Source organism: Chelonia mydas, chromosome 6 (genome assembly GCF_015237465.2).
Source record: "Chelonia mydas isolate rCheMyd1 chromosome 6, rCheMyd1.pri.v2, whole genome shotgun sequence".
In the NCBI taxonomy this organism is placed as follows: domain Eukaryota; kingdom Metazoa; phylum Chordata; order Testudines; family Cheloniidae; genus Chelonia; species Chelonia mydas.
This window is the reverse complement of record NC_051246.2, coordinates 129064981-129085892: the sequence shown is the minus strand read 5'-3', so window position 1 is coordinate 129085892 and position 20912 is coordinate 129064981. Positions and strand designations below refer to the sequence as shown.

General features: G+C 52.1%; 1 protein-coding gene across 2 annotated transcripts in view; it reads right to left on the bottom strand.

Moving 5' to 3' along the window:
* MDGA2 (MAM domain containing glycosylphosphatidylinositol anchor 2) overlaps positions 1–12354 on the bottom strand; it is a 647298-nt gene extending 634944 nt beyond the window's left edge. The window contains exon 1 of one of the 2 annotated variants that reach the window (XM_037901392.2): positions 11582–12354. In XM_037901392.2, the coding sequence (XP_037757320.1) occupies positions 11582–11654 (73 nt within the window). In that variant the 5' untranslated portion in view covers positions 11655–12354. The remainder of the gene's footprint in view (positions 1–11581) is intronic. The other variant, XM_037901393.2, reaches the window with a different exon arrangement.
* Between the last annotated feature and the right edge of the window lie 8558 nt (positions 12355–20912).

Below are 20912 nucleotides of genomic sequence, written 5' to 3'. Positions count from 1 at the left end.
CAAACCACTGAGCTATCCCTCCCCCCTTACCAGCGTTAGAACAAGCAACCCTTCTCCGTGGATACTGGAGAACTCCTTCCTTCCCAGCAACTGAACCAGATTTGTTGCAGGTTGAAGAAAATAACTGATTTGTAAAAAATCCCTCTGGTTTGTTGTGCTAGTTTCTTTTCCCCTCAAGGTACGTTCACACTGCAGCTTCCCAGCTAAAACCAGCCACATACCTAGGGACAGCACAGGAGATGGTTTGGGCTAGCTGTCCGAATACACGCTCAGGCACTGGGACCATACTGAGGGGGCTCAGCCCAAGCTGCCTCCTGGGCTATTCCCGGTTACACTGCTATTTTCAGGGTTAGCTCACGCAGAGCTAACGTGTCTGTCCACCCGAGCGGAGAAGCACACTCCCTCCCAGCTGCAGGGTTGACATATCCTAAGTGACGCTGGGGTTGCACTCTGAATTAGTCCGACCCCTGCATAATGCAAAAAAAATGAAGTCATTGTAAAAGCAAATACTTACACGAACTTACTATTCAGAGCCAGAAGTGTCTTTTAGAATAGACACCTGCTGCCCTTTAGCGAAAGGCTATTGGCAGCATCCACCTGAATTGTTACCCTAAATGCTAAAACCTTTACCAGTCACAATAATAATACTGTGTAGGGAGAGAAAATTCAAGTACCATTATGTGTTTGATGAACCACAAAGACCCTTGAGAATGTTCATATTAATGAGAACATATCATGTATTCAGTGCAGAGGCACTGTAGTGTTTAGAGTATAATGTACCTTTAAATGGAGACTGTCACACTGTGTCCGAGAAAAGCTACCTGCAATTATTATTTTTATCACCTAATGCGAGAGCTGAAAGAGATTAGGGGGGAAGTAGCTCGCTCATTTCGGTTTGTCTCCTTTGAGGACTGGGCGGCGCACACTGCGTGAGCTGCTCAAAAGCACAAAGGACAGCTGTGTGCGCGGCTCCCTCTGGAAATCAATGGGAGTTAAGAGGCACCAGTCATTAGTGCCTTTGAAAATCCCCTGCACCGTGGGTGCAGTTAGTGTCACTGCGTCCCCCTAGAGTCGGGATTTAAAACGGAGAACAATGCGTTTGTCAAAGCACAGTAATTGGCCTAGAGGCCCAAGAGGGTCACCTGCAGGAGCTCCCCTGCTCCTGGGGACTGGCTGGACTACACAGAAGCGGGACCAACTGCATCCTCAACACTATATCCCCTTCTCTCAGATGCCACCAAGCATTCAGGGTCCACCCCACAGCAGTGCAAAGAGTGGGTATGGGTCTTGAGTGGTAACACCAGCCACCCTCTAGACCCCCAGAGATTGCCACAATCCCCTCCCCCCAACCACCACCCGCACTCAAGGGGTCCCAGGGACAGCTGCAGCCAGAGGAAATGCTCAGCTATGGAACTGTGCTGCAAGGAACCGGAGCTCAGTGCAAAACAGAGCTGGTGCAGAGAAGCAGGGATGCAGAGCACAAGAGCTGGTGATGGGCAGGCAGACCCCACACCAAGGGCTGCAGCAATTCTGTGTCAGGATGAGCGGCCCACTGGTGCTGGCCATTGCACATAGCCCTATCTGCAACAGTGCAGCCTGCGCAAACAGCAAAGAGACGCCCCCTTCCATGAAGACGAGGGCTCTGTGGGACACCAAGAGGGTGTTCATGTCTATGGTAACTAAATACCCCTAATCCCATCATGACTCGCACATCCTGCCATTGCTTCCCTGTCTCCCCCTGAACACACACACCCAGACCCCACTGAGCCCGCATTTCTGCAACTATGATGCCAGCTCGTGGGTCTGCGGAGTCGGTCGGTCTCTTTCCCCCATTAACTCCTCCCCTCAGCCTGCGCCTGCCCAGTCAGTCCAGCTGCTCTACAATGCGGTCTAAAAATTACCTGCTTGGCCCAGAATAGGAAAACTGGCTTTGATATCACTGTAGGGAACCCACCACCCATTTATTTCTGAGGCTTTTCTCTCAGTTCTGTTGAGGTCGCTATACTGCCCCAGTAGGCAACAGAGACTTGCTTAAGCGTCTTCAGGAACTGGATGTAATGGGAGGGGGAGCCCTTTAGAAACACAGGACAGCCGCCCCTGCAGAGCCCAGCCTCCTACAGCAGTGAAGTTTGGCTATCCCAGTCACTGGGCACCCAGACGGTTCAAAGTCCCAGTCATGAGAACACATTTTCAAAGAACAGGCCTCTCCCACATTCCCCTGGTTTTCCCAGGCACCCAAAACTAGCCGGCCAAGCCAACCGTTGAGCCCTTTGAAGCCAATGTCTCAATGGGTTTTTTTTTCCTCAACTGGTCCAAGATACAAACTACTCAGTTTACAGCGCCTCCAAGGGTGTTTCAATGAAAGCCACAGCCATCCGTTCACTAGGGAATCAAACCCGGGCAAGCCAGCTCCTCCAAGCTTGCTCACAAAAACCCTTCAAGCTCAAGCCCTTGATCAGCAGGCACACAACTCCCATCGCTGCTGACGGCAACAGGGTGCGCAGATCAAGGGCGGCGCGTTTACTGATGAAGAACGAGTCAAAGGCCGCACCTCTGAGCAGACAAGCTGCCAGGAAATATGCGAGGAGAGGGAGAGAAGCTGGATTGAGCTTTTTTCCTCTTCATTTGTTTTCCCAGTGACTCTAATTAAACTGGATTTAGCTCGGGAGCCAGGAGAGATTTATTTATTTATTTTGAAGTGCTTCCTTGCTGCCAGGCTTCCTCCCAATTCCCCTAGCTCCGATTCAGAGAGAACACCTTGACCCAATATATGCAGAGCATCAACGGCTTCCTTCTATGGAGATGCAAGCAATGTGCTAATAAGCCACTCAAGAGAGCAGACAGAAAACGCTTTAAATGTCAAGAGGATTGTTTTGGAGTTATCATCTTCTTACTCTGAACGCAGCACAGTCGGCGGGGTAGCTCCTGCATGGGTATAAAAGTGGAGTAGGGTCCATTGGAGACAATAGAGCTGCCACCGCTTACACCCGCTGAGGATACGGCCCCCTCTTTTGCTTGCTTGAAACTCAATGCATTTTAATGATATTTATCAGATCTAAACCTTGCTTTTAGTTGCCACCTACATGGAAAGCATTAAACGCCATGTTCCACACGCCCATCTTCCTGTCATATTTTGCCAGATTTTGACACCATTCCAAATATCTTTGCCTTTATTTCCAGTCACAGGATGCTCCAGTATGAGAGAGACAAGGTGGGCGAGGGAATCTCTTTTCTTGGACCAAGTTCTGCTGGTGAAAGAGACAACCTTTGGAGCTCCGGACCCCCCTGTCTCTCTCATATCCTGGGACCAAGACAGCTACAACACCACCACCGCAAACTCTAGGATATAAAAATTACCAGCAGACTAATCCTGCATTACTGACTGAGGTAACTGGCACTCAGTAATACTCCAAACAGTATTTGTGCATCAAGGCTGCAGTATTTGTCTGTAAAAAGAGTACTTCGGTCACTCTTCAGCCACAGGACCCGATCGAAAGCCCTCTGACATTGGCAGGATCTTCTCCACTGGCATCAGTGGACTTTGGATCCACCCCCAAAATTAATTCAATCGCAGTTTTTTAACGTTTCCCTACAAATCGGTGAACTTTTCTATACGTTGACTGAGCTCCCTGGATCATGCCGGTGCCAGCACGAAACCGGTGCAATGGAGTGCCAAACCAAGCCGCCCTGTTCCTCTCCATAAAAATCCAGTGCGCCTTTGCTTTGCTCCCCCGTGTAAAATGCTGAAGTGTGGGACCCATTGCATACAGCAGCAGCCTCTGGGACCGCCAAGAAAAGAATCAGTTGGAAAAGTCATTTCTATTCATTTGTGTTGGTTAATGGGCAGGTTGATGGGCCAGAATTATTTCCCGCTCTCCACACTCTCTAAGTGCATTAGCTTACATGCAGAAAATGAAATAGTCTCCCAGCATTAATGAAATCTCAGTGCTAAAATATGCTGGGAGAAGAGGGAACAGCCTTCAAGGGAATCTAAGTGGGTTGAGTTAAGAGTTAAAGTTTTGAAGGATCGGCTGCTCAGTAAATGGTCCTGGAGTTAGCAGTTGCAGAGCGCATCAGCTGCTTAGAAATGCACAGCACTGCAGCAGGACATAATACCTTTCCTGTTCTCTGGTGAGACTGCTTTGGTTTCCGTCACACAATATCCAGAATTGTACAGGGTTAAACCATATGATACAATAACCGCATTCAAAGATCTGCATGATGGGGAGCACTGATTCAGAAACCCAGCTCTCTACACAAAACTAGCCGTACCATTTGGGGGTTGGGTAATTAAGAGGCTGGCTTTTGAATATAAGAGCTAATAATCAGCTATCTTCCTGAACCTAATTAGTTTTCCTAACAGGGAAAATGCATTAGTGTTGGGGTTCCCACCTCCCTTGAGTTTTTTTTCCTCCCTCCAGCCTCACTTGTTTCACTGGCTTCAGCCAGAGTGTTAGGTAAAAGCAGGGTCAGCTATGACATACAGCCATCAATATTGCTAAAGCCAACAGTCATTAATCTCCCTCTCTGGTTAGCTGCTAGCATGCAGCTAAAAAACAAAAGCAGCAATGTAGCTGAGAAAAGTTCTTTCTTGACAAGACATGACCACCAGTTTATGTTGAATGGCTGGCTGTATTTTCTATACAGGATACTTAATCAGACCCCAAACCAAGTTGCCATATGGAATGAAAGGCTCCGTTCTTATTTTTAGATCCACTGATTGATTTTAAATGTGCATCTTTGTAAAACATTAAAAAATATTTTAAAATTAAGCCTATTGGATAAGGCTTTTAGCAGGCATTAGGGAAAAAAAACAATACCAGGAGCAATCTCTCTAGTGTTTAGTGTCAGGAATGCTCACCCTTCCACATTAGTCATTGCAGCAATGGAAAAGGATCATCCTTCACTTACCAAGGGTGCTTCTTGACAGGGGGACGCTTCCCTGTGTGTATTTAGTACTACAAGATACTGCTTTCGAGTTGGCCATCGCATAGCTTTGGCCCATCTCAACAATACTCTTCTCTCCTCTGCCCCAAGCACTGTGCCTATGCTTTTCAATGTCTCTCTCTTTTCTTCGGGTTTCATTTATAAACATTTTGAGGAATACTACTACTGTTACCCAGGCCTGTCGGTGAGGTTTTTTAGCTCTTTTAATTATAGAAGCTGTTATAAAATTGTGTGTGTGTGTCTGTGGAGATGGATACATATTACATACACATGCCTCTCTTTATATGAAGATAGCTGTCTTTACACACCCGAACTTGCACTCACCTTCAGCAGCATTTTGATGCCTACAAATTGATGGACATTTACGATTACTAAGGGCCATGTCTTTCCTGGTCACGGGACAAGCGCACGGAAGTAACAGAAACATATAAAAAGAGAAAAGAGGTGCAAGACACAGGCAAACAGTCCGTAGTGAAAAATGGAGGAGCATACAGCTGGAGGTCTGACCACCAAATACAGTGAGGAAACCTGTGGAGAGTGCCTGTGGAACTCACCGTCCATAGCAGAGATATACCTGCTTCTGGGAAAGGAGACGGGGTTGCATTTATGTAAGCTGTGGCTGTGAGCCTCTTGGAATTTGCAAATGAGCCTCCCTCCCACCCACACATGCTGTTTTCAGACAGCCACTGTAGGCCTGGTTAAGCGATTGCTACATTTAGATTATAGATCTCACCAAAATGTTTACAGCTGCTCATCTCAAGTTACTTGTGCAAATTGTTACAGAGTTGGAATGTTTGTCTCTACTATAACAGGTAGTGATTTTCTGTGCCTCCTTCCATTTTTCCTCCAGGCCACACCCCGCACCTCTGATATTATAATTTTGGCAGTTCATCCAGGTTGTGACATTTCCCGGCTGTAATTCAGTTTGGTGTAATATCACGCAGAAGGTTGTGGTTTGCAGTCAGACTTTTCAGGGTAGATTTGTAGTAATTTGCTACACTCTTCATTCTGCAGCCTGCAACGCATGTGAATACATGACCCCAAGACATAACGGTTCGCAGGGCCTGGAACTATATAAACCATTTATAACCGATCCAAAAGCCTGTCAAATTCTGCATCCTTGGCCTAAAGAGCTTGTAAAATTGACATAAGAATTTTGTTCTCCCATCTTTACTATATCATTCATCTTTACAGAACACCGTTTCTTCAAGGTATCTAATAACAACACTTTGTGCCCATATGAAGCCTTCTCACCAAGATATTTTTATACTGCACTGCAACTCTACTGTAGAATAAAAATATGTAACAGTAATGTTCTGAGTACTTACTTTTTATGCTTTAGTAACCATGCACGGCATTCAGAGATACATAATTTAAAAAGGGAAAAGTGCATGCAGCTCTTGAGTTTCTCGAAGGGTTATTTTGCAGAAAATAAGCTAGCTAAAATTAAGGAGGTGAAATAAATATGAGAAAAGCCCCACTTTTTCAGGCCTTTTGGATCTCTGTATTACAGTGGTCCAGGGAATAGGGGACTGGGCTAGGAGTCAGGTAGATCTGAAGTGTGTTCCTAGCTGTGCCGCTGACCTGCTGTGTGACCTTGGGCAAGTCACTCCACCTCTTTGAGCCCGTGTCCCTACCCACCCAAAGAGCTTGTATACATGGCATTAAACGGGACTACGCAAACAGGTACCTTCCAGTTCACACTAGAAGGGTCTACACGGGGCAGTTCCAGCGCAACACTTCAGTGCGTGCTCCAACTCACACCCCCATAGTCCGCGCTGACGTTAGTCAGTCTTCCAGGCTCACCTGGAATATTATTAATAATTTTATCAGAACTAGTGGATAGAGCACTGGGCTGGGACTCAGGAGCCCGGGGTTGTATTCTTGGCTCTGGCACTGAGCTGCGGGGTAACTGTGGATAAATCACGCCGCATCTCTATGCCTCCATTTCCCCATCAGTAAAATGGGAACACTGAGACTAACCTCCTTTGAAAAGCTCTGAGAGCTACTGATGAAAAGCACTACGCAAGAGCTAGGTATTATTATTACCACTCATAATACTTGGAAGTAATGTTAGTTTAAAACAAATGTATAATCACATTTATCTTAAGACAGTGAACTACATTCTTCTGGGATCTTGGAATCTATGTTCACATGGATCGGTGGTTTGCATTTTAAAATACGAAGGGCCAGACACCACTGTTACCAGTCAGCGGCTCTCCAGTGAATCCAATGGCATTTCGACCTGTTGAGGAGCTGGCACAAAGACAGGAGATATTAAAAAATGAGAAGGGAAAAGGTAGTAAAATTTCTTTTCTTACTACTTCAGTCAGGTCCATTTTTCGGCATTAATTATTGTCATTATTTATCTATGAGTTTCGTTAAGTGGGAGGGCGTACACAAATGAGGATGTAGTCCCTGCCCCAAGGAGATTACAATCGGGCATGATCCTGCTGTCATTGAAGTCAGTGGAAAAAATCACATTAAACTGCAATGGCTGCAGGACGGGCCGCCCACATTTTCAGGATTCTTGGTGCAATATTGCCACTAGTTTTCCAGTCAAAGAAAAAAGAAAAAAAACTATGAACAAAAAGAAGATTTCAGGTACAATTTTCCAAGGCACGTATATTTTCAAAAGAGATTTAGGCCCTAAGTTGCCTAAGTGTGCCCATGTCACTTTTGAAAATGGAACCTTGGCAATTTGGAACATTTTACCTTTCCTCCAAATTACTCTGGAAAATCCCACTCTGTATTTCCAACAGCTCCCAGTGGAGCTAACAGGAGCTTTATGATGACTGTTTGACTTCAACAGGAGCCGACTTAGGCGGATGCTGAGCACTTTGGAAAGTTACTGTTCCATAATGTTGTGACAGATGTGAGACCTGGTCTTCAAAGGATTACCTTGAACAACGTGCCAGACAAGAATGGACTCTTGGAACAAAACCGTTACATGGTTTTCATGGGGTTAGCCAGACTCCGGTTATGCAAAACCCAGCCTTTTGAAGCTACGCCCTGAGGAGTGAGCTATTGTCCGCTGATCACCTCTTACATGAGGACAAGATCAAAGACCTTTGCATCAGGGAAAGACTGAACTATTCATAATTGTTCTGATTCTGAATTTGAAACAGTTAGGAACTTGTCACCAGAGGGAAAACCCAGCTCTGGGTTTTGATGGACTGACACCTACCAGAGCCTGAGGCTGGAGTTGGGGTGATCTCTGTTGAGCTTTTTTTTAGCACGTATGCAGGTTCTTTTATTGTTTTTAATGTTTTCCCTGTAATGCTTTCACCTTAAGAATAAAGGTGCTTGCTTAGAGAGAGCTGTGTGGTAATTTATAGCTGTAGGCCATTACACTGTTCATAGCCTCTGGAGAGAAAAGGAAAGTGCAGATGCTGGCCTGTCCAGGCAGTCTGGCTTGCTGGGAATATTACAGCAGAGGCAGGGAACCATGCAACTGGAAAACCCCAGTCAGGAGAGAGAGAGTCGTGTGTCTCTGCCCAAGAGAGGTGATGGCTGAGGAACTGGAAGCCTAGACTGGTGTCCTTGAGGAAGAAATACATATGCCGTTGCCCTAAATGGGTATATATATTTTTTTTTTTAAATGAGGAGGTTGCCAATGAAAAACAAGACTGAGTTTAATGTACAATTTTAAAATATCATATGTTCACTTACAACTGAAAAACCACTGTCTCCCAACATCATGAATATCTGCAGGTCCCTGGTCCATACAGAGACCAAGTATAATGTGCATTACAGAATGACAATAGATCACATTTAACTCTTATTTATAAAGAAGTCTTAGCCCAGATGTGCAATCCTTTTTTCAGTAACAATTTCAGCAGAATTGTTAGCAACCAACTAAGGGCACGATCTCTTTCATAGATGCCCACGCACAACATATAAGCCTTAACAAATACTCTACAATGCATTGCAGAAGCTTATGCTCCAAGAAATCCAACAATGTGTGTCCCTGTGCTCGACAGGCGAATGGATGCATTGGTCGCACACAGAGTTTAATGCTTCAGTAATGCAAACGCCAAGGAAAATCCTCATGACAGTTCCTAATATTTTGAATTACATCGGATTTCAAAAAACCTCCAGCCACAAGTTTGCTTGCAGGTGCGTAATGGACATGAATGGCCTATTGCATTCATGTGTGTGCGCACATGTGCCAAAAGCAGCGTGTACTAGAAAAATGACAATGATTCCTTAACATGTACGACCACAATACTCTTGTGAGAACGGGAGGCATGACAGCAATGTCACATCACTGAGCTATGCTGCTTATGTAATGTGGAGCAGGAACTGGAAACTCTGGGGCAAGTGAGAGACAGAGGAACACATTTAGCCCTACGCAAGCAAGTGCAACTTCTATTGTAGCTAACAGGGCTGCATCTACTTAGACCAGTAATTAATGTGACCCAGAGCTCCCTCACCCCCAGCCCGCCCCTTGGATAATGAAGTAGCATGGGTGTCTCAGAGATGTGTATTGTAATTATGGGGCGGGTGCAGCACTGTTACCCTGCTCTTTGGACTTTCCGGCTTTTGTTGTTACGTCACAGCTTTATCGTAGATTATGGCTGCACATCGTATGTACCACGTTCTCCTGCAAACGTGCTGCAGCTACTGTCCATCCAGCACGTGCTTCTCTTCTACTAGGAGGGGGTTTGTTTAGCCTACCTTTCGCAACCATTTGTAATAACCATCTGATGAGCTAAACAAAGTGCTGATTTACATTCTGGGCCATGCGTTTGAAGGCACTGAGGCTGCATGGGGAGGGAAATCGGCACAGATTTTGGCCCTGTAATTTCCAAATGCACAACATCAGCGTGGACAAACTACTTGCATTCATCTAATCTGCTCCTCCCGGCTGCAGTTCCAATTCCCATCCATTTGTACCAATATAAACCTTGCAAAGCCAGCTCTCAAATCGAGGGTCCTCCGCCACCCAGAGTAATGCATTATGTTTTTAACAGGTGTGCACCAGTACAAGACAGAGAAATACAGACTGATCTTAGATGAGGTGATTCGCAAGCCACTGTAAAGAAATGTAACATGGCTAACGAGAAGAAATGCTCCAACAGTAACATGTGCCCTGTAAACTGATCCCTATATTGGCCACTCCAGGCTGTGATATGTTACACATTCCGGTAGTCCTGGTTGTTTCTTTTACCGCCCTGCATGATTTCTACAGCAGCCACTCTCTAACATGCACCAATTTGCTTCCCTCTCCATGTCTAACTGGGATATTTGTCTTCTCTGAATCTGCGCTGTGCCAACACGCTGGGTCAGCATTCCCGACACCAGGATGCTGTTGCCAGGGAAGGTATCTGAATGATAGAAATTCACGGGGAAACGCAAAATAAATACATCACAAAATCCTCTTCGGGGAGTGGGGGAGGGAGCCCCGACCGAAGTGCCGGCTCCTGGCAGTGCTGAGGGGGGGCATGAGCGCAGCTGGCTGAAGGGAGGCGCTGGCTCCCCGCGCTAGCACCCCTTGCAGAGGAGCTCCCAGGACCCCTGGACGAGCCTGGGCTGGACTTGGCCGTGAATTGGGAGCCCCGCAGACCTCGGATCCCCGGGTGGCTGCGGACGCGTGGCTCGTTCGCCAGGGAAAGCTTATTTCTAGCCTCCCCCGTCCCTCCCCAAACGTCGCTTGGGGGCTTTCTCCGCGTTTGCTCTGGCACCGGGGGACCGGGGTGAGAGTCCCACTCCGGCCTCGCTGTAGCCCCGTTCCTGCACCCCAGAGCTGGATGATCCCAACCCCGCGGCCAGCCGGCGGAGCACCGCGGCCGTGTGGCGCCCACGGAGAAGGGACCCTGGAGGGAGGGGAACGGCAGCGCGCCGCCAAATCGCTCGCTCCCCGCTCCGGAGCGGGGACTCCGTTTCCGTTCACACGGCGGCTCATCGCCGCCGCGCGGCGGGGAACCGGGGCAAATGGGTTTACAGCGGATGATCAACGGGTCTCTTCGCTCCCAGCCCAAGCCACCCGCTCCCTCCTCTGCCGCACACGCTCCAGGTGGGAAGCGAGGGCTGACAGGTCCCTGGACCGAGCCCCCAGACGCGCTGTTTGCAGCGGGGGTCCCCCCTCACCCCACCCCCGGGAAGCCTTGAATCCGCGTCCATTCATCCGCTCCCATCCCCATTTCCCCCCAGCGGTCTCTGGCAGTGGGAACCCGGACGCTCTCCTGATGCCAGTGCTCATGGCAACGGGGGCGCACGGAAAGCAAACTCCCTGCACCTCCCGAGCCGGGAAACCGAGCCCGGGCTCTCCGGAGAAGCGGGAGAGGGAGGTGATGAGCCGGGGGGGAGGATGGGGAGGGGTGCATGCCCATGGGGGCGAGGGGGAGGCTATCAGGAGGCAGGAATCCTAAGGGATCCTCTCTCTGCACACAGCAAGTTTGATCCGGCGCGCCAGGTCGGTCCCGTCCCCCAGCTAAGAGCCACGGCGGGGCTCCAGTCTCGCAAAGCACAATGACACCCGAGCAGTGCCCCGCACCCCAGCCCCATTCTGCATTGGGGGGGGGGGCGCAAACCCCTGCCTGGGCGGGGGTGAGACCCAGCTCCCCCTCGCCCGCGGCGGAAAGCCCCCCACCCAGGCCAGGCTCCGGGGGCGGCGGGGGGAGGGACTCACCGTACACCCCTTGGCCGGAGATCCCCTCCAGCAGCACCGTCAGCAGCCAGACCAGCCCGGACACTAAATCCATCTTCGCGCCAGCATCCACATCTCCAGCCCCGGGCGGGAAGGAAGCGCGGGACCCGCCGCGGGCCGATGCCCCGGGACAGGCGGCGGGGCCAGCCGGGCCGGGGGGTGGGGGGGGGTCGGTCCGCTCCTCGGCCCCGCGGGGTCCCCCCTGCGCCGGGTCCTCTCGCCTCCCGCGAGTCACTCGCCGGGCTCCGCGCAGCGTCCAGCCGCCTCCGGGGCCACCCCAGCCGGCTCCCGGCTGCCGTCAGAGGCCATCGCAGCGCGGCTCCCGGGGCATGGTGCGCGGCGGGGCGGCGGGGGCCGGCAGCCGCGTGTCCTGCCCCCGGGCGCTCCCCGGGACCAGCCTCCCCAGCCCCTCCGGAGAAGCAGCCACAAAAAAAAAACAAAAAAAACAACCCCAAAAACGCCCCCCCCGGCCGAGGGCGGCAGCAGCCCGCGGGCAGCCGATGCGCACGGCTGCCCGGCGGCCCCCAGCCCGGGGCCCCCTCCCCAGGCAGCGGCCGGGGCCGGGGATCCGCGGGGCGAGCAGCGCGGGCGGCCGGGAACGCAGCAGCCGCCGCCGCCGCCCGGGGCGACGCACCTGCCCCAGCCCTGCCCGGCGATGCAGCGTCCGGCAGCGGCCGGGCTCGGCGCGGGTGTGAGCGGCGAGGGGCGGCCGGGGCGGTCACGTTGCGCTCTGCGTGCGGGGAGCCGGGGCTGGGGAGCCGCAGCCCGGCGACGTCAAAGCCTGCGTGGCTCGGCTGCCTGCCGGCCCGCCTGCCCGCCCCCTCCTCCGCCCCCCGTCCCCGCGCCGGCGCCGAGCTGCGGGGGGCGGGCGCGCCGAGGGGGGGGCCCGGCCGCCCCAGCCCGGGGGCAGGCCCGCCGAGCCCCCCTCGCACGTGGGGAGGCCGGATCGCAGCCGGGGGTGGAGGGGAGCCTCCTGCCCCTACGCCGCTGCCGAGCGGCTACGCCCCCCCCCACCCCAGCCCACCCCCGGCTTGAAGGGGGGGTCCCATCAGATGCAGGGTTTACAGCTTGGAGCCAAATGGCGCCCAGCACCCCCACTCCACAAGCTGTCCCAGCGCCCCTGCAAGGGGAAGCGGCTACCCTCTCCTGGCGCTTCTCCTTCTCCAGGGGTAGCTCCTCAGCCAGGGGCTCTTCGCTGGGTCAGAGGCTGCCTTGCCCACCGACTCCTTCCACGCATTATTTTCATTAGGAGCCTGTTCTGTCCTCAGGACACTTTGCCTTCCTGGCCTGACTTTCTTCCCCTCCTTGGTGAGCGTCCTCAGTGTTTTCTCCCTTCCCAACATGTCCTCCCGGGCTAACATCACAGGGGGCCTGGGGCTGCTGGAAATGAGGATCAGCCACTAAGCTGGCTTGCCTTCTGGGCATAGTGATGTGCGGAGAGGGATGGGAAGTCTGGCCAAACAGGTACTTTCCTCCCCTGGTGTTTCCTCTCTTGGAAAATCACTGGGAACTAGGAAGCAGGAGCCATCTACCACTTTCCGTGTGTATCCAGCCTAGCACCATGGGATCCCATTGATGGTTGGCCCCCTTCACAACTACCCCACTAAACACGATTAACAACAGCACTGTCTACACACAACGCACAGTCAACCTGTGGAACTCCTTGCCAGAGAATGTTGTGAAGGCCAAGACTATAACAGGGTTCAAAACAAGAACTAGGTAAGTTCATGGAGGATAGGTCCATCAATGGCTATTAGCCAGGATGGGCAGGAATGGTGTCCCTAGCCTCTGTTTGCCAGAAGCTGGGAATGGCCGACTGGGGATGGATCACTTGATGATTCCCTGTTCTCTTCATTCCCTCTGGGGCACCTGGCATTGGCCACTGTCGGAAGAGAAGATACTGGGCTAAATGGTCCTTTGGTCTGACCCAGTAGGGCCATTCTTATGTTCTTATGTTAAATGTGATGGCCCTGGCAGCCCCCCATTGGGCTCTGTTTAAGGAAGGCCCTACTCTCCATCAACTCCACTGCTCTTCCACCCTCTTTATCCCCACATGGTCTTTTCTTCCTTCATATATGAGCTCTGGATTGGGGCAGCCCCATTACTTGGGACACTGTAAAAACTTGGAAGAGGAAGAAAGCCCCTATCCCCAAGAGCCCACTAGCCAGGTTTAGGACATGACGCAACTGGGGGGAGGGCAAAGAGTTGGAGAAGACAGGGAGCTGTGAGATGAGCCTATCGTCCAGCGTGGCACGTGCCTCCCCATTGGCAGGACCTGCGGGGAGCTAATCAGTCTTTGCTAACTTGTGACCAGTCTGTTAGAAATAGAGTCGAAGCATGGGGCATGCTCCCCCTCCGGGTGAAGGTCAGGGGAGTGCTTGGAAGGTCAACGGGTGTCTTGGGCTCCAATTCTGATCAGGAGTTGAGAGGGAATGTGAGGTGTTTGCCAGCTCCCCAGATGCACCAGATATCTCCCCATAGTAAGCCCAAAATGAGTTTGAACATGCTGCAAGGCCCCATCTTTTCTCCCAGGCAGGAGGGGAGGAGGCAGTTTTTATGTGGGGGAATCCAACATGAAATGGGGGAATGTCGCCCTCTTACTGCAGGTGAGTAGACTGAAGCCCTATTTTTAAGTGAAAATTTGAACATTGCAAGTGTAGGGAGCAGACCCCTGTCTTCTGGTACACTGTTTACTTTGTATGGCCTGTCCACAGGAGTTCAGGTATGGGGCCAGCACGGGCTCAATTCCTATGTTAAGGCAAGAGTCAGACTGCATCAATCTGCTCTTACGGTGCCGTGTCCTGTTAAATTCACTTACTGAGAACAGCCTCCCTTTGCTCCTGGGACCGAGGGCCGACTGGACAGCAAGTGATTCTTCTTTTTGGACCCAGCCCCTGCCAGGTTTCTCCTGAACCCACGCCGCTCTTGAGTTATCCAGAATTTACACTGGGGTTAGTGAGGTCAGAATCTGGCCCTTCCACTTCAGTTCCTACCGTTCTACACAGCTGAAAGCTGGGATTGTAAAACAGCTCTTTAAGGAAAGCTAAATTTCCCTCGTACATGCCTGCCTATATCAATGAAGGATTAGTGGCCGAGGCCAACAAAAGATGACATGCTGGAAGAAGCTGCAGCCCTGTCAAAGTCTCTTGTGACACCCGTGGCCCAGCCAGGTCAACAGCATTAACGAGGGTTGGAATCTTTGCAGTCATTCTTTAATCCCGGCCAGCCGCTGAGCTCTCTTTCTGTGCTCTTGGTTTGAAGTGATGTAGTGCATTGGGGTACGAGCCCTCGGCACACTGTTTACCGGAGGTCAGAGCACTGTCCAGTACAAGCTATTCTTAAATACATTCATAAATGCTGCGGGCCAGGTCTCGGCTCCCACGGGAGCTGCTTTGGCTGGGCTATCCGAGTACTCCCAATGAGGGAATGTGCACCGGGTATACAGCCAGCATAACGAGCTTTGTGCCAGTGCAAGGGGCACGGCCGGGGTCTGTGCTGTGCTCCAACAATTGCTGCTGCCCACACAGCCCCTTGGGGGTCAGGGCAGCTGTACACACAGCGGGCACCATCCGTTTCCACTGACTTCAGTGGGAGTTTAAAGCACTGACGGAATCTCGCTGGCCTGAGAATCTGGAGGTGGGAGGGTACATACAGCCGCATTTCCCTCCACCCACCCCACTCACCCATCCCAGATCATGCACAGATAGGAGCGCAGCTGGATACAAGGATTCAGCCGTCTGATTCCCATGTTCTTTGTAAATCCAATAGCATGAGGAGGCTCAGAAGAACACTCGAAGCACAGCACACCGGGGCATTTGTACAGCGATAAAATCCACTTCCTTGTTACTCACTGATGAGCAGCAGGGTTTGTGAAGTGCCAGGAATCAGCGAGTACATCTACACTGCAAACAAAAGCAAAGACAAATCTCCACGGGGCAGCAAGCCTCAGCCCAGGTCAACTGGCTCAGCCTCATGCTGTGGCACTAAAAACAGCAGGGTGGACGTTCCCAGTGGGGCTGGAGCCTGGGCTCTGACCCTCAATGACACGGGAGGCTCTCCGAGCCTGGGCTCCAGCTGGAGTGGGCATGTCTACACTGCTATTTTTAGCGCTCTAGTGGAAGCTCAAGTCAGCTGGCCTGGGCTTTGAAGCTTGCTGCTGCAGGGTTATTTTGGTGGTTTGTTTCTGGGTTTTTCCTTTGTTTGTTGCAGCGTAGATCAGTGGTTTTCAAAGTGCTGGGTCGTGGCACGGCAGGCACTGGGCCGCTCTGGTCAGCTCCGCTGACCGGGACGTTAAAAGTGCCGTCGGCCGCGCTGTCCAGCTACCTGTTCCGACACTGCGTGGCGCCCCCGAAGCGGCCAGCAGCGGGTCTGGCTCCTAGGCAGGGGGGCCCTGGGGCTCTGCGCACTGCCCGAGCACCGGCTCCACACTCCCATTGGCCAGTTCCCGGAGCCACGCGGAGCCGCTTGTGCGCCTCCATCTAGGAGCTGGACCGGCTGCTGGCCACTTCAGGCACAGCGCGGTCCACGGTGCCAGGACGGGTGGGAAGCCTGCCTCTGCACTGCGGCTGCGTCGCTGACCAGGAGCCACCAGAGGTAAGTCCATGCCCCAATCCCCTGAGCCCCACCCCAAACCTTGTGCCCCCTCCTGCACCCCAAAGCCCTCATCCCTGGCCCCACCCCAGAGTCTTCACCTCCAGCCCAGAGCCCTGATCCCCTCCTGCACCCCAGCCCCCTGCCCCAGACCAGAGCCCCCTCCCACACCCTGAACCCCTCATTCCCGGCCCAACCCCGCAGCCCTCACCTCTGCACCCCGACGCTCTGGCCCAGCCCTGAGCTCCTCCCTTACCCCAAACCCCTCATCCCCAGCTCCACTGGGGCACAGGCATCAACAATTTTCTTCAACTGGGTCCCTAGAAAAAAAGTTTTAAAACCACTGGTGTAGATGAACCCGTACAGTCTACTCCACATTCCAGCATGACCCCCGCAACAGACCACGCTCACTGTACAACCCCAGCTCTAAATGCCCCTCCTGCCTTGTCTAAGCTACGCAGACAGCAGTTCTGTACCAGAATACAGAGTGCAGAGCCCCAGAAGCAAGCCACTCACACGCCACCTCCGACAGACCAGCAGGTAACATTGTGAAGACAGAGTCCATAGCGTTTAAGGCCATAAGGTACCATTAGATCATCTGATGTGGTCGTCTGTATAGCACAGACCATTACATTTCATCCACATACCCCTGTACTGAGCCCAATAGCTTGGATTCGACTAAACGCTTCAGTCCTCAGGAGACTAATCCCTTGTGAGCCACAGGCAGAGACCGGGCAGACCAAGGTGTCTGCAGTGTCCCAGGGCCTGGCAATGGCAGGGACCTGATCAGGTGAGACAGGCCGAGAGGATCCATGCAGGTAATGGAGGTGTAATGCTGCAGAGAGGATCGTTCCACTGGGTTCCACGGGGCCTGCTGGCTCCCTGCTTGCTGCAGCATGCACAGCAGGAAAAGCGTGGCGAGGAGGGTTGCCAAGCCGAGTAACTTCTCATGCTGACTATGGCCAACAGCAGCATAGCAGCCTCTCTCTGTCTCTGCTGTTACTGCCCCGCCCAGAGAGAGAGGGCTCCGTTCACTATTCATTCTCCTGTTGCAGGGCAGGGCTTGTTGGGGATGCAGGGCGAGGGCTGAACCGGTACACGATTTAGCCCTAGTGGGAAAAACTGAAGGTTCTGCTCCCTGAATTCACAAGGCCCCATAGATAAGGAGGATCAAGTGCCCCCCGCCCCCACTGGAACCTGTGGAGGATGAATAGCTCCTGCAGGAACCTACTGCAGATGCCCCGGGAACCCGGCCAAAGGGGTTCTCCACAGCATGGCCGTGGGGTGGGGGACAGTGCAGTTAATTCCTCTGGCAGCATTAACTTCTGATGGTTTTCCCCCATGGGATCGAAGGTGAGGGATAACCAGCGCAGCAGAGCTGGCTCTTTCTCCTTCGCTTCCTGCTTATCCTCTGGGGGGTCCCTCTAGATCTGCGGAGCCCATATCAGGGATGGGAGAAAATAAGAGAACCTGCCCCAGAGGTGAAATTGCGGATGGGGCCAATGGGCAGGAAAGGCAACGGGGTTGCACACAGCCTTCCCACAGTTAGATATGCCAGCCGTGCCTGGCTTTGAGCCGCACAGACAGCAGAAGAGTGGAGGGCCCCCTACTAGAGCCAGCTGAAGAGATTCAGTGAAGATTTTTGCCTTTTTTGTAATTAAAATTTTGAATTTAGGAGTTTCCAACCCCCAGGCCTACCACCATATGCTGCAGAGTTCCTGTGCACGGTCTCACATTCCTAACAACTAGGAGTATCAGGTAGTTGCCTCTCTTTATGGAGCTGATGTTCAAAACACGGAAGTCTGCTTTTTTGGTGCTTCGATTTTGTTTAGTGTCACAGACTTGCAACAACCCCCCCTTCTGTGGATATCCAAAATCAATAGCAAAGCATAGATCTCTACCATCTGAGCTAAAGGAATAACTCCATTAACTAGCGGTTTTTATTATTTATTATAGCGGAAGTTATTATTTCCAGGTGAACCAGCCACTAAAGTGGGACATGAACATTTTGCTAGTGAATTGTACACCATAAAATAAATACTACAGAGACTAAAGCACATGCTTAACTTTACAAACATAACCAGTTTCACTGAAGTCAATGGGACTACTCATGGCCTAAAGGTAAACATGCATGTAAATATTGGCAGGATTGGTGCCTAAATATAGAATCAGATATGTAGGGCTGGCAGGAACAGTGAGACATCGTCGGCAGGTCCAAGTAAACCTAGACCACCCCAACAGGTGTTCTTAGAAACCTCCACTGATGGGGATTCCATAACCTCCTTTGGAAGCCAATTCCAGAGCTTAACTACCTTTATAGTTAATAAGCTTTTCCTAATATCTAACCTAAGTGTCCCTTGCTGCAGGGTAAGCCCATTATATCTTGTCTTACTTTCAGTGGCTGTGGAGAACAATTGATCACTGTCTTGTTTATAACAGCTGTTGTCATACTTAGAAGACATGTCAGGTCCCCAATCAGTCTTCTCTTCTCAAGACTAACCAGGACGAGGTATTTTTTGTTTTTGTTTTTAAACCTTTCCTCAGAGGTCAGGTTTTCTAAATCTTTTAGGATTTTTGTTGCTCTCCTCTGGACTCTCTCCAGAGGAGAGGTTTTTTTCCTTTTGCACAAAACAGTAAAATTGCATTTTTGTCATCGCTACCTAAAATATGATTTTTAAATGCTGAATTTTTAAATGTTTAAACATGACTTTACTGATTTTCAGACAAATGTTGAAAAAAAAACCCCTAAACACCGCTGTCATCTGACCATGATCTACATAGCCTTAGTATATTGGGGGGAGTAACGGGGGGAGGAAAGGAGGAATTTAAAACAAACCACAAGTCATATCTGTGACACCCATCCAAATTCTTACAAAAGAGTTTTCTGTGTTGCCGTTTGTAATCAAATTAAATAGCCATGGAATGGTTCTGAACAATGAAGTGGGATCACTGGCGGAGCAATCAGGATATTCTCCAGACCACAATGGGCATGGAGATTAAGCTCTCTGTGCTTAGCGAATCCCGGCCTTCTCAGCACCCCTGCTTTCAAAACAAGGTGATATTTATCATTCAGGTTTTTCTTGGCATGGCTGGAATCTGGGGAAGCACATTGGGAATGCTGTAGGGGCCTGCTACAAAGCTGCATAGAAAGACTCCCGTAGACTTCACTGAGCTTTGCATCAGGCCCTGCGGGAGGCCCTTTGACAGGCAGCCGGGTGCCCCTAGTCTTTGTGTGCCCCAATATCACACCCCATCATCTCGTTTTCTCTCCCTTGTCCTTCCGTGTCTACTTCCCCTCACCCTCTATTTTGATTCACCTCTGCTCTTGCTTGTTTTTTGTTCCTACTTCCCTGCTGGAAGGCTGCTGGACCCTTCCCCACTCACATGTTGCTTTAGGTCAGTGGAAAAGGAGGTCCACTGTCAGTTCCTTGGGGAGGTAACTGCAGGTGCATCTGTGGGTGGGTTTAGTGCCTAAGGAACGGGGACAGAAGAGCCATCTGGGTAGCAGCATGCTGTAGGCCTGGCCTTAGGAGCTGCTCCTCTGGCTGGCTGGAAATAGGGTGGCCAACTTTCTAATCACACAAAACCAAACACCCTAGCCCCGCCCCTTCCCTGAGGCCCCGCCCTTCCCTGAGCCCCATCCCTGCTCACTACATTCCCCTTCCCTTGATGGTTCACTCTCCCCTGCCTTCACTCACTTTCACTGTGCTGGGGCAGGGGGTTGGGGTGTGGGAGGGGGTGAGGGCTGGAACTGGGGGGTGGGCTCCAGGGTGGGGCCAGAAATGAGGGGTTCAGGTTGCACAAGGGGGCAGGGAGTTGGGGTGTGGGAGGGGATGAGGGCTCTGGCTGGGAGTGTGGGCTCTGGGGTGGAGCTGGGGATGAGGGTTTTGGGGTTCAGGGGGGGACTCCAGGCTGGAGCTGAGGGATTCGGAATGTGGGAGGGGCTGAAGGTTGAGGCAGAAGGTTGGGGTGTGGGAGGGGGTTCGGGCTCTGGACTGGGGATGCAGGGTCTGGGGTTGTGCCAGGGATGAGGGGTTCAGGGTGTGGGAGGGGGCTCTGGGCTGGGGCAGGGGGTTCTGGTACAGGGAGGGTGAGGGCTCGAGCTGCTGGTGCAGGCTCTGGGGGCCGGGGATGAGGGGTTTGGGGTGCAGGAAGGGGCTCTGGGTTTCGGGGGGGCTCAGAGCTGGGGCAGGGGGTTGGGGCTCGGGGTTGGGGTGTGGGCTTACCTCGGGAGGCTCTTGTGGGCTTGGCTCGGGATGTCCAGACAGCAAGTGTGAAAAATCGGGACATGGGGTGGGGGGTAGTAGGAACCTATATAAGACAAAACCCCAAATATCAGGACTGTCCCTATAAAATCAGGACATGTGGTCACCCTAGCCCCGGAAGCGGCCAACAGGTCTGACTCCTAGGTGCAGGGACCAGGAGGCTCCACCCGCTGCTCTCACCTGCAGGCACCGCCCCCCAGCTCTCATTGGCCACGATTACCGCCAATGGGAGTGCGGAGCCAGTGCTCGGGCAGCATGCGGGGCCTGTGGACCTCCCTCCTAGGAGCCGGACCTGCTGGCCGCTTCCGGGGCACAGCGCGGTGCCAGGACAGGTAGGTACCAGCCTGCCTTAGCCCCGCAGCACCGCCGACTGGACTTTTAACCGCCCACTTGGTGGTGCTGACCAGAGCTGCCAGGATCCCTTTTTGACCAGGCATTCCAGCTGAAAACCAGACACC